This window comes from Myxocyprinus asiaticus, chromosome 2, assembly GCF_019703515.2.
Source record: "Myxocyprinus asiaticus isolate MX2 ecotype Aquarium Trade chromosome 2, UBuf_Myxa_2, whole genome shotgun sequence".
Lineage (NCBI taxonomy): Eukaryota > Metazoa > Chordata > Actinopteri > Cypriniformes > Catostomidae > Myxocyprinus > Myxocyprinus asiaticus.
The window spans coordinates 17,012,730-17,030,212 of NC_059345.1; the positions used below are offsets into that span (position 1 = coordinate 17,012,730).

Below are 17,483 nucleotides of genomic sequence, written 5' to 3' on the forward strand. Positions count from 1 at the left end.
AACAGCTTTAGTTGGTGACTGTGTAGCTACAAAGGAACAACAGCCATTTTATGAATTACTGAGTACTGGTTATGTACGTGAAGGTTTGGACCAAAAACTTTGCTGGGTAGACTGATTATGAGGCTGTTTTGTGTTTGATAATTTATAATTGTAAAGGAATGGAATGAAAGATTTCAGTTCCAATATGACAGACTTTACCATCAAAACGACATTCATCCAGTTTGTTACTGTCCAATTGTAAGTATTTGTTTTCCCTAAAAATCTCCAAGAAATATTGTGGAACATAAATATATTCTCATTTTTATTGCCCCGAGAAAAATCTATAAATGTTTTATACAGATATTCATGCATCGTTAAAAAAGGAAAAACATTTATTTAGGTCAGGTACAAGTTGTCTTTTAGGTATAGTTGTATTATAGTGTCCTACAGTCAAATAATTTTGTGAGACTAGAAATATTTAATTCCAATAATTGATTAGAAATGCTTGACGGAGTTAAAAAAAAAAAAAAAAAACATAAGTGTTTGGCAGTTGTTTACAAGTACATATCAGACTTTAACCATTGTTGATTGTAAAAACAGACCAAAGCCTTTGTATTTCATCTATTACACAACAATTTTCTCTTTTGTTATTGTTAGTCTTGTGTTGCTACATTTTTTAAAAACAATGTTTTACATTCTAGTACACTGGCTTCAAGTTTATTTGACTGTGGCTTAATCACACAGTCCTTTATTTATGATTGACAACTATTTGTGGTTTTAAAACATGTTGACATCTCTTGAATTCTGCATTTTGTTGTGTACCTGAAACATGAACACTTGTAATGGTTTTTGTGTTCGAGCAATGCTTTGGAATACGAAAGGTCTACCCTGTCTTGCAGATATTTCAATTTAACTTTATTTAAAAGCTTTCTAAATGTATTTTCTGAAAACTATTAAAAAACATTTTGTACAGTATTGGTTTCACTCCAATATCTTTTATGTGCCATGAAGTTTCAAAAATACAATGTGTTTTTTTAGATGGTACTAGTAATATAACAACAATAATGCTATTATTAGGCAAACTATATTGAAGAGTTTGTGGACAAACTTTAGGTTGGCTTGAAAGTTTATAGATAGATAGACAGACAAACAGACAGATAGATAGAAAGATAGAAAGATGTGTTTTTCTACTTGGTTGCTAGGCAGATAATAATAATAATAATAAAAATAAGTTTAAGTAGTATAGCAGTAGGTTGGCTTTTTCAAGACAAGACTAGATAAAAATTTAGTGGACAAAATTTAGGTTGGCTTGAAAAAGCCTGGTCTGAAAGTTTAAAAAAGATAGATAGATAGACAGACAGACAGACAGACTACTTGGTTGCTAGAGTGATCCCATTTGGTTGCTAGGCAGTTACCAAGGTGATACTAACAAGGCTCCTTGCTACCCTGAGTCAAATGAGCCAACTTGGAGTCTCTACGATGTTCTAGTGCAGAGATAAGTGATTTGTTACTTGGCTGCTAGGGTAACCCCATCTGGTTGCTAGGCAGTTACCAAGTTGATACTCAAAAGGCTTTTTGCTACCCTGAGTCAAATGAACAAAACCGGAAGTCTCTACAATGTTCTGGTGCAGAGATAAGTGTTTTATTACTTGGTTGCTAGGCAGTTACCAAGGTGATACTCAAAAGGCTTTTTGCTACCCTGAGTCAAATGAACAAAACCGGAAGTCTCTACAATGTTCTGGTGCAGAGATAAGTGTTTTATTACTTGGTTGCTAGGCAGTTACCAAGGTGATACTCAAAAGGCTATTTGCTACCCTGAGTCAAATGAACAAAACTGGAAGTCCCTACGATGTTCTGGTGCAGAGATATGTGATTTGTTACTTGGTTGCTAGGCAGTTACCAAGGTGATACTCAAAAGGCTATTTGCTACCCTGAGTCAAATGAACGAAACTGGAAGTCTCTATGATGTTCTGGTGCAGAGATATGTGATGTTACTTGGTTGATAGGGTAACCCCATCTGGTTGCTAGGCAGTTACCAAGGTGATACTCGAAAGGCTCCTTGCTACCCTGAGTCAAATGACCCAAACCGGAAGTCTCTACAATGTTTTGCTGCAGAGATATGTGTTTTGCTCATTGGTTGCTAGGGTAACCCCATCTGGTTGTTAGGCAGTTACCAGGGTGATCCTCAAAAGGCTCCTTGCTAGCTTGAGTCAAATGTGCCAACACAGAAGTCTCTACAATGTTCTGATCCGGAGATATCCATCTAAGCTAATTTTAATGGAAGTCAAAGTGTTTTGGTTGCTAGGGTGCACTAAATGATGATAGCTAGACCGACAGACAGATAGGACAGAGAGAGAGAGAGAGAGAGGGAGGAAAAAAGGACAGATAGAATGAAAGAGATAGAGACAGACAGAAATATTGTATTGAAATGGCAATATTGCAAAAACAGTCATTCAAATAAAGTTTGAATTTGATAGAAATAAAGATTCAATATAGTGGCCCAAAGCATATTAAAAGAGACAGAAATAGAGATTTGATAGAAGAGCAGCCTAAAGCATGTTAAAGCCTTGTGTTGGTGGCTCAGATTTGAATTTTGACAGTTTTTGAATAGAGTTTGAATAGTCGTGGCTCATCTGAACATTCCATCAATCTATGTGAATGGGGTTTTTCCGATTTTTGATTGTCCTCTGTGAGAAAACCATAAGTCCGATCAGTTAGAAAAGATATAGCACACTATTTGAGATCAGTCAGAAGGTTTGGTGCATGTAGCTTGAAAGCTCTAGGAGGAGTAAGTGTTAGAAATTTTAGTCTTAGAAGAATAATAATAATATTAAGTTTAAATTGTAAATCAGTAGGTTGGCTCTTTCAAGCCAACCTAATAATAATAATAATAATTATAATAATAAGTTTAAATAATATATCAGTAGGTTGGCTTTTTCAAGCCAACCTAATTACCACAAACTACCCATTAGTAAATGTAATGACACAACAAGCAACAACCCCTCTCTCCACATACCTCATAACCACCAAAGAGCTTGTGAACAAAGGCACCAGCCGACTCCACACAACTCAGACATCACAAAAACACACCACAATGGAAAAGGCCTATGCCATTGAGCACTGCCAGCTCTTGTTTTGGTAGTTACGATGGTCTAAAAGGAAGGGGGGAAAAAAGCAAGTGAGCGTAGGGGGAGGACAGAGGGAAGAAAACGAAGAGAATAAAGCGGCCCGAGCAAGCCTAGGGTGAGCGGAGGGAGAGATGAAGCAATTGTGTGGCAGAATGAGTTATTTTGCTTCACTTGCTGTCTCAGCAGGGAGGCGGAGGGGAGGGACCGAGAGAAAGTGTCCGTGTGGAAGGGTTTTGGGGGTGGTAGGTTGATCCTGGTGATAGCTGGGTCAGGTAGTGTCCTGTGGGATTTTTAGACAACTTCACTCTGTTTCTCTCAGACACCCGCATAAACAGCAGTGAGAAAGCAATGAAAGTGAAACACTGCAGGAATCTTGAAACACAACTAAAGCTCTGCAAGGAAATATTGGGGTAATGTTTTAATACTGGGACAGAACTGTTATATTTCACTACCAACAAGAGTCAAAAATCATGGAAAACATTTTTTTGTTGATGCAGGTGCATGACTCAAAAATATACAGATGAAAACACACACCAAAGTTACTCTCAAATAAATTTAAAAAGCTTACCAAGAGACAAAAACATGACATTTCAAGCTACATGCTCTTTATCGGACGACCAAGAAGAGTTTTCAGTATTGAACATGGACAGTTGACAAATAATATGTCCATGATCTTCACTAGTTCATTTGAAATGGTCCTGCAGTGTGACAAATGAATTATTACAAGTAAAACTATTCCATGTAGTTTTTTAATAAATATGGTAAAAAAATAAAAAAATAAAAATAAACTGCATACATAATAACTACAAAAGAATTAGCAAAATGCTGTTTAAGGTTTGAGCTCATTTTAATCGAAAAAACACATGAAATAATTGTACTTTTGAAAAATTCATTTTTCATGTCACAGGACTTTTTTTAGTGAACTGTACAAAAAATAAATACAAATAAAATACAAATAAATTAAAGTAACTGTGATTAAAAATTGTAAATATAAATAAATAATACAGTACATAAATAAATAAAATCAAAATAAAGCCCCTAAATGGCACACTTTATCTTATAGATATACATTATAAACGAAATTGTTGATGTTGTAAAAAAAAAAAAAACAAGTTATGTGTCAGAAACATTATAAAAGAACTGGATCAAAGTCTGCTGATCTCACTTCTACAACATATCAAAATAAATTGAGGTCCCCAAAAAAAGTCCATAATTTAGGATCTATAGTAGTAAACATACATTCAGATTGTTACAATGAAGACTGTGAACACTGACACAGCTAAATCCATTAACAGATAATGAAAACAAGACTATGAAAAGGTAATGTGTGCATATGAACACACTTAACACGTCGGTCTCGTAAATGCAGTCACAAGCAGTCACAAGCAGATTTATTCAACACCAAAAATGAATAATTTGTGCATGATGGGATTTTTTTCATTACAAATACATTTCAAGCAAAGTCAAGCAAGGTCAAGTCAGCTGAAATGTAAATCTGAATATTACAAATGCAAAAAAGCTCTTATTATACAGTAATAACATGGCAAATTATTACATCTTATTTTGGACTTTGGAAGATACTGTCTTAAGAAAATGGTACATATCAAGAATATACATGTATATATATATATATATATATATAAAATAGCTATCTTCCATTTTAAACATTCACACAAATGCATGAGATATGACAGTAAAGTGAAAACGGCGAAAAGCGAAGTACTAAGGCAACTCTCAGAAAACAAGAGTGCTCAAAATGATATCACCAAAGCAAAAAAAAACAAAAAAAAACATCTCCAGTCTTGTATTTGAATATATTTCCATGACAACCTCTGACCTAATTCATCGCCATGGACCTGTCATAAAAACACAAAGACTGTGTGTAGCTGCCCTGATGAGCTATGAAGTGCGGCCTCATAGATTTGCACCAGTGTCTCTCATCTCTGAGTTTAAGAGTTCTAACACACTGGCAACCATCTGTTGGGAGACTGAGAACAATTTGAAGACATAGATTCTTTATTTGTCCAGTGAAAAGAACCAAATAAATGACAAAGGGCTTAAAGTACATGTATAATCAATGTTTTCAAAAGAAAACATTCCATGCTTTAATTAATTATATCCTGAACAGATCAAGATTATAAACCCAGAATATAATCATTCAGCTTAAACGAATGCTCTAGGTTATACAATTTAAGCACTAGAACATCGGAGACATAGGAATTACCCCAGAACAAATCTGGAAATCCACTTCTATGTGGCACTTGTTCCACGCTGTCCCATAGACTTACACTGTAAGCACATAACTATTAAGGATTTGTATGCTGTTTTTTTTTAAAACACTGAAGGAGGAGTCTGAATTTTTTTCTATGGTATATGACATCAGGCATCAGATACTGTTGATACAGTTTAATTTGTATTCAACATGTAAAATTAAATTAATCAAGAAAAACCATGACTTTTTTGCAGCACTTTTAGAACATTTATTGACTGCATATATTTATTAGCCAACAAGCTAATGAACATCAGCAAGCCAGACACAGCTCATGCAGAAATTCTCAAATGCACTGAAAAGACAGTACACAAACCATGTTAAAATTATTTGCATCACATCCTTGAGCTATCCAAAGATAGCAACAGGTTTTTGTAGTTCTGCATGCCACCAAGTTACCATTGGGACTTGCATCCTTCACCATGTTGTGTATTTACTAAACAATGTGCCGTTTTAAGACTAGGAATCACGGTAACCATGTCAGTACAGCTGTGACCATAACCTAGTTCTAGTGAAGTGTAGCTCTCCCGCCCTTGAACATCACTGTGTTGGGAATTGAAAAGGGGAAGGGTACAGGAGGGAGGGAAAACGCTAGAAATCTAGGTGCTTGTTGCCCGTGGCAGTGGTACAACATCCTGCTGCCAGTTCTGATTTACTCACTCAACTCACCGTCTCTGACAGGTCTGGAGGCAAATGCAGTCTCTGTGAAAGAGAGAGAGAAATGTAAGAAGAAGGCTGAAAAACACTGGGTGAGGCAGGTGATAAAGCTACATTGGAGAGCAAACCATACAAAAAAGTACTGTGATGGTACCATGGTGTATGTGTATATACAGTACATGTGTATAATATACACACACACACACACACACATACACACACTGGCGGCCAAAAGTTTGGAATAATATATACATTTAGCTGTTTCTGAAGGAAATTGATACTTTAATTCACCAAAGTGGCATTCAGCTGGACACAATGTAGAGTCAGGACATTACTGATGTAAAAAACAGCACCATCACTATTTGAAAAAAGTCATTTTTTATCAAATCTAGACAGGCCCCATTTCCAGCAGCCATCACTCCAACACCTTATCCTGGAGTAATACTTGCTAATTAGGTACTAGAAAATCACTTGCCATTATATCAGACACAGTTGAAAGCTATTTGGTTCGTTAAATGAAACTTAACATTGTCTTTGTGTTTGTTTTTGAGTTGCCACAGTATGCAATAGACTGGCATGTCTTAAGGTCAATATTAGGTCAAAAATGACAAAAAAGAAAAAGCTTTCTCTAGAAACTTGCCAGTCAATCATTGTTTTGAGGAATGAAGGCTATACAATGCTTGAAATTGCCAAACAATTGAAGATTTCATACAAAGGTGTACACTACGGTCTTCAAAGACAAAGGACAACTGGCTCTAACAAGGACAGAAAGAGATGTGGAAGGCCAGATGTACAACTAAACAAGAGGATAAGTACATCAGAGTCTCTAGTTTGAGAAACAGACGCCTCACATGTCCTCAGCTGACAGCTTCATTGAATTCTACCTGCTCAACACCAGTTTCATGTACAAAAGTAAAGAGAAGACTCAGGTGTGCAGGCCTTATGGGAAGAATTGCAAAGAAAAAGGCAATTTTGAAAAAAAAAAAAAAGGTTAGAGTGTGCAAAGAAACACAGACATTGAACAGATAATTGGAAAAGAGTGTTATGGATCTTAACTCCACTGAGATTTTGTGGGATCAGCTAGAATGTAAGGTGCGTGAGAAGTGCCCGACAAGACTACAGAAAGCGTGGGGTGGAATGACACCTGAGTATCTGGACAAACTAACAGCTAGAATGCCAAGGCTCTGCAAAGCTGTCATTGCTGCACATGGAGGATTGTTTGATGAGAACACTTTGAAGCAGTTGAAAAAGTTCTGATTTTTTTTTTCAAATTGTAATAGTAATTTTTCACATTATTAATGTCCTGAATATACATTGTGATCAGTTGTATGCCACTTTGGTGAATAAAAGTAACAATTTCTTTCCATAAGAGCAAAATCTGTACATTATTTGAAACTTTTGGCCGCCAGTGTGTATGTGTGTGTATATGTATACACACACACACACACACACACAGTGCATTCAGAAAGTATTCAGACCCCTTAATTTTTTCACATTTTTTTTATGTTGCAGCCTTATGCTAAAATGCTTTAAATTATTATTTTTTTTACATCAATCTACACTCCATACCCCAAAATGACAAAGAAAAAAAAAACAGATTTTTGATAACTTTGCAAATTTATTAAAAAAAAAGAAAAAAAAAAACCTGAAATATCACATTGACATAAGGAGTCCACCTGTGGCTAATTCAAATGATTGGAACTGCACACACCTGTCTATATAAGGTCTCACAGCTGAAAATGCATATCAGAGAAAAGACCAAGCCATGAGGTCAAAGGAACTGCCTGCAGAGCTCAGAGATAGGATTATGTTGAGGTACAGATCTGGGGAAGGCTACTAATATTTTTTGGCTGCATTGAAGGTTCCCAAGAGCACAGTGACCTCTATAATTCTTAAATGGAAGAAATTTGGAACAACCAGGACTCTTCCTAGAGCTGGCTGCCCGGCCAAACTGAGCAATCAGGGGAGAAGAGCCTTGGTAAGAGAGGTGACCAAGAACCCGATAGTCACTCTGGGTGAGCTCCAGAGATCATGTGTGGAGATGGGAGAAACTTGGAGAAGCACAACCATAACTGCAATGCTCCACCGATCTGGGCTTTATGGCAGAGTGGCCAGATGGAAGCCTCTCCTCAGTGCAAGACATGAAAGCCCCAAAAAAAGCATCTAAAGGACTCTCAGACTGTGAGAAATAGGATTCTCTGATCTGATGAAATGAAGATTGAACTGTTTGGCCTAAATTTCAAGCGTCATGTCTGGAGGAAACCAGGCACCGCTCATAACCTGCACAATACCATCTCAACGGTGAAGCATGGTGGTGGTAGCATCATGCTGTGGGGGTGTTTTTCAGTGGCAGGGACTGGGGGACTGCTCAGGGTTGAAGGAAAGCTGAATGCAGCAAAATATAGAGATTTCCTTAATGAAAACCTGGTCCAGAGCACTCAGGACCTCAGACTGGGCCGAAGGTTCACATTCCAACAAAACAATGACCCTAAGTACACAGCCAAGACAACGCAAGGGTGGCTTAGGGACAACTCTGTGAATGTCCTTGAGTGGACCAACCAGAGCCCGGACTTGAACCCAATCGAACATCTTTGGAGAGACCTGAAAATGGCTGTCCACTGACAGTCCCCATACAACCTGACAGAGCTTGAGAGGATATATATATTTGTATATATATATATATTTGTATACTGTATATGCATGTGTGTGTCAGTCGTTAAATTTTTTAAATCGTGATTAATAGCATAATTTGCCATAGTTAAACACCATGAATCGCACTGAAATTTGACTCTATTTATACTTTTTTCCTGCCAAAAATGCATTTATTTCCTTCTTAGGAAAGTAAAAAAACAAAAAACAAAAACAATAATGTAACAATAATGCTTTATAAACATTTTCCAAACAAAGCCTTGCACAGTGTAATTCAGCAATTTTTCCACCAATTCCAGTACCATTAAACATTTATCAGTTAATCAAGTGGGAGTTTGATTGATTGAAAGAACTAAACCCAATAGGTTGCATATTCATCGCAATGCTCATTAAATCTCAAACTCTCATCCTCCACATTATTAATAGTCCAGCAGACTGTGGCTATCCCCTTTTTTCTATAGCATTCTTGAAGCCACATTCATGATTCGCGTCAGGGCATCAACACCAGCATCAAATTTCTCTTTGAACTCCAGACGTCTTGTTTGGCTTTCAGCCATGGCACTGCCAATGTAATTATACTTTATCTGAGTTGTCCAGTTATCATTAGCTGATGCTTCAAAAGGTCAGAAGCAATGGGTTCAAAGTTGAAATTATTTAACTACGGCAGAACTCCAACAAGCTAGCCGGATGCAGCTGTCCTTCATCAGTGCCATGTATCGTATGTTTTGCCATTTTGGTGATAGTTAAGACTTGACGTAGTTCTGTGGTCATTAAATTGTGCCCTACAGAGGCTGCAAAGTTCTTGATTTTTGTTTTAAGTCCCATCTGGGTTTGTTTTCTACAACAAATAGCTTTAAGAGGTTCTTTCCCCATCACTTGATCACTGACACGGAATTCCCTGTTGTGCTTGTTTGTGGTGTGTACGTCAGTGTAATGTCAAATTACAAATCGCAAATGTTGCGCCAAATACCAACCAATGCTCAGAACTCACACAGAGGTAAATTAAATGTAAGAATCATGCCAAATTGGTAATTGCATTAATTGTGTTAAAGAAAAATTAACACGTTAAGCATTTTAAATTAATAACATTAGCATGACAGCTCTGATATATATATATATCTACTCATATATATATATATATATATATATATATATATATATATATATATATATGTATATGAATGATACTGTAAGATTACCATATTCATTTACCACGGCAATTCAATAGTACTCCAATATACTTCAAATAATTCCATAGTTTTATCATCATGGTAGCGTGCAAATAAACAATTGTATTACAATGGTTCCATGTCCCATGGAAGATGTTGGACAAAATCACTGCATATTGGAAGATATTCAACGTTTAATATACCGCTATGTGGAGCGGGATTTTGGACCATTGAGATTTTACTGTGGGCAGGGCAAGTTAGTGTGATACTATACAACTAGAAACCAGGCAATAAAATATGTCTGTGGGATGTTAGAACAAAAGCTCAAATGAACATGGAAAAAAAATGATTTATTGTATGATGCTTTATTGTGTTCCACCTGATTAAAACATTGTGTAGTATTATGTATGACCCCACGCCTTTATTATGACTTTACTTATTAGTCAATGTATGCTTGTAATTATTTATTTTTCTTCAATAAATGGTATTTACTCCCCCCATGTATTTTCACTTTTTATTATCTTTGTCTCTGTATCACTCATTTTGGCATCTCTTTATCTCACTCATGTTTAATCCCCTTGGCGTGGAATGCTGTTTATTTTGTGTTATGCAAATTGTATATTTGTATGTGAGCATATTTTTTTTTTAAATAATATTATAGTACTATATTGTTGCATTGATTTAACATTGAAAAAGACCATAAGGAAAGTATGCATCTGTATACCACTGCATACAACTGTTGGGGAATCTATACTGTAGCTTGCCATGCTTCAAGCTACTATACTCACAGATATAAATTGGTAAATTTGAACCTTTTTTAACCAGTTAATTAAAATGAACTGTCTGAACTTTTAATCTAAACATGCAGTGAAAGGAACTCGGTGCTAAACTTCTTTGCCACAATACTACTCAATCACTGCAGTACAATCTGAAAATGTAAAAAAATATTTGTCGCATAGTGTGAAATTTGGTCGCAAAAAAAGTAGAAAAAAAGAAGAAAAGACTGATATTGGGATTTGAAGAATAAATATTGTTCAAATGAAGATTGGGAATAATAGTGAAATCGATATTCTTCCCTAGCCCTAACTGCTACAAGTTATTTACTCCCCAACACTGATATACAACACATCGAACATACAGATGAACCTTTTTATAGTAAGAGAACTGATCCCAGTATTAACCACTTTTAGCTAGAGATGCCTGATTTAACTTCCAGCCACTGCAGTGAGAACCAGTAAAAAAAAAAAAAAATAACCCATCCTAGTCCATGTTTGCAGACAGACGAAACAGAGTGTGTGAACACAAATCACATTTGACGCTTGGCCATGCACCTTAAATGGTCTGAGAGGTGTAACTGTTAGCGTGCCGCTAAAAACCCCTTCAGGAAGACTAAGGCTTTTTGGCGGTTCAGGAGAAAGGTTTGTGTGTAAACTATGGCTTAGAGTCATTAGAATCAAGCGTTTTATTATGGCAAATTGGCCTACATGGGCACTAATCTCTAACAAGGCAATGAGTTATGCAAAAGGCTTGTGCTAAAGACACTAATGAGGGGAGTTCAGTGCAAGTTGTACACACACTCCGTGTCAAGGGTAGTCAGGTGTGTGATGAATACAGTTCTGTACAGTATGTAAATAGCTACAAGCAAAAGATACCTGCAACTATCATTCTCATCTTTCCCTTGATTCTCTTCATCTTCAGCAGCCTTGATTAAAATGACCTTTATCCTGAGGTTGATGTTTATCTCGTACCAAACAATGGTCTTATAAAGATCCTATTGTTTAGAACCATAGGAAAGTCATGTTCCTGAAAGGTTAAGTCATCAGAAGCTCAGCACACCGTAATTTCACTGAGCTTTTTCCACACGCCTTTAAGAGCTCTACATCCTTCCTCTCTGAAACCCTCAAGGCTAGGATGCACCCTGTTTAGGAGACACCCAGGATCAAAAAGTCTAAGCTTATCAGGAGGAATTTTAAAGAACAGAAGAGGTAAACTACAGATTATGAACTTTTAGGACTTAAAAGGAGTGGGCAAGGAAAAGATGAACCATGAAAACCAGGAAAACTAGGAAAGAGTAATAATTAAAGGAGATTCTACACGGCTTTCCAAGCAAGTGGCCAAAAGAAGAGCCCACATCTACAGAGAGCCCATATCTACACACACTATATCTCCTATAGATCCAGAATTCATGCTGTGATCCCTGTCCATTCAAGTCAACTGTATAAACTTTGCTGAAAAGAATCAATACCTTTTCCTCTGAGTAAGGGCGGAAGCGAAATTGCATTGTAACTTTTGTGTCATGCACATCTTCCACAAAAAAGCCCAGGGATAAAGCATGTAACCATCATAATCATCTATTCACATGCAACCCTGAGCCCCAATGCAGACTAGACCAATCAATATTACACTCTTAAAGATTTTCCTGTCAAAAAACAGTAAAGAACTGGCAGCAGGGTTGCCAGCATGTTACTGTAAAATTAACGGTGTCTTGCTGTTGCTGAAATTAACAGCAAGATACTGTTTTTACATTCAACTGTAATTTAGCAGCATATAGCTGTCAAATTACATACTATCTACTGTTGTTGAAATTTACAGCTATGTTCCCAGCATGTACTGCGGCATGAAGAAATTACTTTGATTTTTTACTATGTACTGGTTTATTTTGAAGTTGTTTTTGTTGTAGTCTAAGTTACTTGGATTTTAATGTTCAGCTCTTACTTATTTACGTAAAAGTATGTTTGTTAATTTTCACCACTGTTGCGTTTTGTATGCCGAGAGTTGATATCTGTGTGTCTTGATAACAACTCGAGTTATGCTGTAACTTCATTAAACTCGAGTTATGCTGTAAATTCATCAAAAACATCAAACACTCAATTTGCTGATATAATTTTGCTGAAATATCCTTTATTGTTTTTGCTTTTATGTGTAATGCATCACTATCGCCACATATAGTGCCATTTGCAAGGTAGAATCAGACATTCAGGCTGATCTTAAGTTTTTTCTTCCAAGTAGCACAATGCAACAACTTGTCTTTTACTTAAACGTAAATTGACTGGCTGGAAGAACATAATATAATAATAAAGAAGGTCCAAGGTGCCAGCTCAAGAGATCACTAATCACCATAATGGTGACTTCAATCAAAACACAACTATTGATAACAAAACAACAACACTAATTAAACTAAGACTTCTATTAAGTCTGAATAAATAATTTTGTACGTGTTTTTTTTATTTATTTTTTTACAATTTTTGTAGCTCCAATGCATTTGCCTAAGCATACATACTTATTCAAGCACAAAGGCTTATGGGTATTTCACCATTATAACCCACAATGCAGTGCTATACTGTTATTTTACTGTGTACAGATTGTTGTTGTTTTGTTTTTTCATAAAAAATTACACTGTTCAATCCTGGCAAAATTGTACATGTACATTGCTTCTGTAGAGCCGAGGAGGGCGGGGCTCGGGTTGGAATGAGACACACCCGGTCCCCAATCAGCCTGATGGTCCGCCCGGGGAGGGATAAAGGCGGCCGGGGACGACAGTTTGAGAGAGAGAGAATTACAGACAGCTGTGCTGTGTTTTTAGTTGTGTATTTTTGGTTGGGTTTTTGTTTAATAAATTATTATTTAAGTTGTCAAGCCGGTTCTCGCCTCCTCCTTTCCTCTAAACCCCCTTACACTGGTGCCGAAACCCGGGAAGGAGGAGGGATTCCCGTCGCAGAGTCCTCGACACTGCCGTCCCCGGCCGCCTTTATCCCTCGCGCGCCCCATCAGGCTGATTGGGGACCGGGTGTGTCTCATTCCAACCCGAGCCCCGCCCTCCTCGGCTCTACAGCTTCTAAGGTTGTTTTTATTTTTATTTGACTTCTCATTAGACAGACAAGTGAAGGCTGATGTGAGATGATGAAGAACAGAGGTGTTCGTCAGAAACATCATGAACACTAACCATGTGCCACAAACAAAAAATGTCAAGGGGGGGGGGGTAAAATATACATTTCAAAATGTCACTATAGCTTTCACCAAGATGATATCATGATTTTAAATTTTCCCCTAATGCAGAACAGCTATTTACCGTAAAACTAGTCATTTCACAATGAGCTCTTGATCTCCCAGAATGCAACATTTTTAACAGCAAACTACTGTATTTAAGAATCACAGTAGATTGCTGTAGGAATTTGGCCATAAATGTACAGCATTTTTTTACAGTGTAGATGGTGTGACTAAGAAGAGAACCTGACAAATATTTGAACATACAGTGGACTACTGTATAAGGCAAGCCAGAGGAAATACAGAAACTGTGCTCACATAATGCTCACATAATGAAATAACTTGATTTAAACATAGAATTCCATCTCTAGGATCATTATTAGGATCAGTGGATTATTAAGAGGCCCTCATTGTCATGAAGTGCTTAGTTAATTTGCTTTAAGTATGTTACGCAAATAGCAACAACAATTTCAGCCAACAGCTCACTTGAGCAAAATCAGTTTAAAAGATTTCAAGTGATTTTCAAGAGGCTCATGAGGGGAACATTAAGAGTGACTTTCCTTAAGAGGGTTACTTATGCCAAACAAAACCTTACGCTGATAATAGCTTCAAAGCCCTCCAGCTACTTGCCGTTGGTTGTATTGGCACTTGCGAAGAATTACCACAAATGTCAGAGGAGAATGCATGCCAATAATGCATATTTGGTATTTGTATTGGAGGAGTTTTGACAAAAGTAAAAGCCTTGCTTGATATAACTTCATAAAAGTTGAATTCTGGTAAATCTGGCATTTTTTTTTTTTTTTTTGTCATTGAGATGTATTAACCTGAAAAAAAAAAAGGAGAAAAAAAAGTGTGTGTGTACAATTAAATAGTTAAAATAGCTTTTTCCACCTTAACCCAAAGTGTTGAGGTAAAAAAAGAAAAAAAAAGAAGAAAATAATAATAATAATAATAATTTCATACATCACAATGCCTGATGAATTTTGCAACTAGTCTGAAGCACTTGATTTTAATAGTAAAATGTGAATGTCTTGTTTCATCTAGATAAAAATAAATATCTTAGGATGCATTGTAAAAAAAAAAAAAAATGTATTAAAGTTTGTAGGTCTAACTAGATTAAAGACAACTTGTGGTTAAAATATCAGCCAAGTTTGTGTGTAGTCTAAAAAGTGATGTTTTGAAACAATGGTTAAATAGAATGAACTTATAGCCAAGCAAAATTAATAGCTTGATGAACAAATAAGTTCATTTTCAGTAACTTTCTTCATATTGCATATTTAATTATTAAAATATTTACCATGTTAAAAAACAGAACTCTAATGTTACTGCATGTGCTCTATGCATAACCGTCAACACTTGTGGCCACAGCTTATCAGGTATAAATCTTTAGCCTTTGGTTTCGTTGTAACAGCATTTTTCAATTTTTCACCAAGCTCTGCATTCCATAAGCAAAATGTTAAATGAAGCATCCAAGCACAAACCCTCGCTTAAACTTGTCGAAATCTTTCCTTGAAATAACATTGGACATGTCTAGCAACTTTTCAGTAGGGGTTACAATTTTTCCAGGGCAATATACTTCTCACATTTAAACCGTTAACACTGATTTGTTTTTTTTCAGATGGACATCAATGTTTAAGGGAAACTGGAGAAATTACTGAGGACTAGCTTGGTGTAACGGGAACTGTTCAACCTCAAACAAGAGCACACATGAACCCTAGTTTTCCTCTTTCATACCGATCACAATGACAAGCGTAATATGATTCTAAGTCGACCACCATCCCACTATATGGAACTTTCACATCTCCTGAAAGTTTAGCATAAAGTACAATTACCTACCATCAAGGCATTGAGAGCAATACAATCCAAGGAACAGGCATCTTTAAGAAGTAACACTGTACTGAGCAAAACACAAGTTGATTTCAAGGCAACAAGGTTCTTCTCTGTTTTTATACCATTCAACACTGTCCTTTGAGACTTAAAAAAATCCTAAACAATCAAAGACAATGATGGAGACCAAAAGAGGTGGCCAAAACATGCTAAACCTCATGTCTGACATCTATGTTAAAGGAGAAACATGTGCTGTTACATCAACTCATCTATTAGGTCTCACATCCATTTGGATTTGAACTAAATGTGAACTGTAGCTCACACAAAGTGGATAATATGTATTATTAGAATACAATATTTATTTGACAGCCATCAGGGCTGATAGAACAGATATGTACACTTTTTTGGCAAACTCTTCCATTTGCAATTTCTCATGCATGGTGAGTCTTTTTAATTAATCATGTTAAAACAAGTACCAAAATTTAAAGCTCAACAATTCAGCTTTACTTCCAAGAAACATACACAATTTGCTGGCTACATAATACTGGAACCATTCAGACATGAAATAATGGGAAGTAGTAACTTTTTGCATCTGTACTACAATTATCACAATTTTCTCACTTTTGCAGTATAAAAAAATATTTTTTTTTAATTCTTCCTGCACCATATTCAAAATCCAACAACGCTAGGACACATAATAGAAAAACACATCTGTGTATCACAATCAGTATCATTCTCACTGCATTTCCCCCTGTGGTCAGCTGTGTCTGATGCACTCTTAATCTTTAGGCCAGTGACTGCAGAGGTCGGGAATGGAGTGGTGGTGGTGGTGGTGGTGGTGGGGGGGGTTTACTCCTTTCTGCTCGTTCATATTTGGAGAGGTGCCATACGAATGGACCTTGGGTGCTGTTGGATGGGCATTGTGTAGAGGCTGATGGCTACAGGGCCCTTGCGGACTGGCTGGGCAGAATATGAATGCCAAGGCAGGTGTCACCGAGGTACTCTGGGGTGCAAATGGCGCAGAGGACAAACACGTGTAATTGCTGCTTTCATATCCGATTGGCTGAGCTGAGAAATGAAGGCTGCATATGATGACAGTGTATTCAACCACATCTGCTTCTGCTGGCTTCTCTAACCCCTTGATTTAAGTCTTTGAGTTACATTTTTATTTAAAATTTTTATTTTAGAAGGCTAAAAAGCTATATACATTTTTTTCAAACAATCAGAATCAGAATGAGCTTTATTGCCAAGTATGCTTATATATACAAGGAATTTGTCTTGGTGATAGAAGTTTCCAGTGCATAAACAATACAACAAGACAGAGATAATAAAAAAAATAGAATAAAATAAAAAGCAAATTGAAAATATAAGTATATATAGAAATACATTTATATATACATATATATATATATATATACATATATATATATATATATATATATATATATATATATATACACAGTTGTGCTCAAAAGTTTGCATACTCTGGCAGAAATTGTGACATTTTGGCATTGATTTTGAAAATATGACTGATCGTGCAAAAAAAACTGTCTTTTATTTAAGGATAGTGATCATATGAAGCCATTTATTATCACACAGTTGTTTGTCTCCTTTTTAAATCATAATGATAACAGAAATCACCCAAATGGCTCTGATCAAAAGTTTACATACCCTTGAATGTTTGGCCTTGTTACAGACACACAAGGTGACACACACAGGTTTAAATGGCAATTAAAGGTTAATTTCCCACACCTGTGGCTTTTTAAATTGCAATTAGTGTCTGTGTATAAATAGTCAATGAGTTTGTTAGCTCTCACGTGG

General features: G+C 36.3%; 1 protein-coding gene across 1 annotated transcript in view; it reads right to left on the reverse strand.

The window, feature by feature from the left end:
* Positions 1–3,521: 3,521 nt before the first annotated feature.
* Positions 3,522–17,483, reverse strand: part of LOC127413389 (elongator complex protein 4-like) — a 91,002-nt gene continuing 77,040 nt past the window's right edge. Inside the window, exon 10 of the mRNA XM_051650526.1 lies at positions 3,522–6,078. Coding sequence (XP_051506486.1) covers positions 6,037–6,078 — 42 coding nt within the window. The 3' untranslated portion in view covers positions 3,522–6,036. The remainder of the gene's footprint in view (positions 6,079–17,483) is intronic.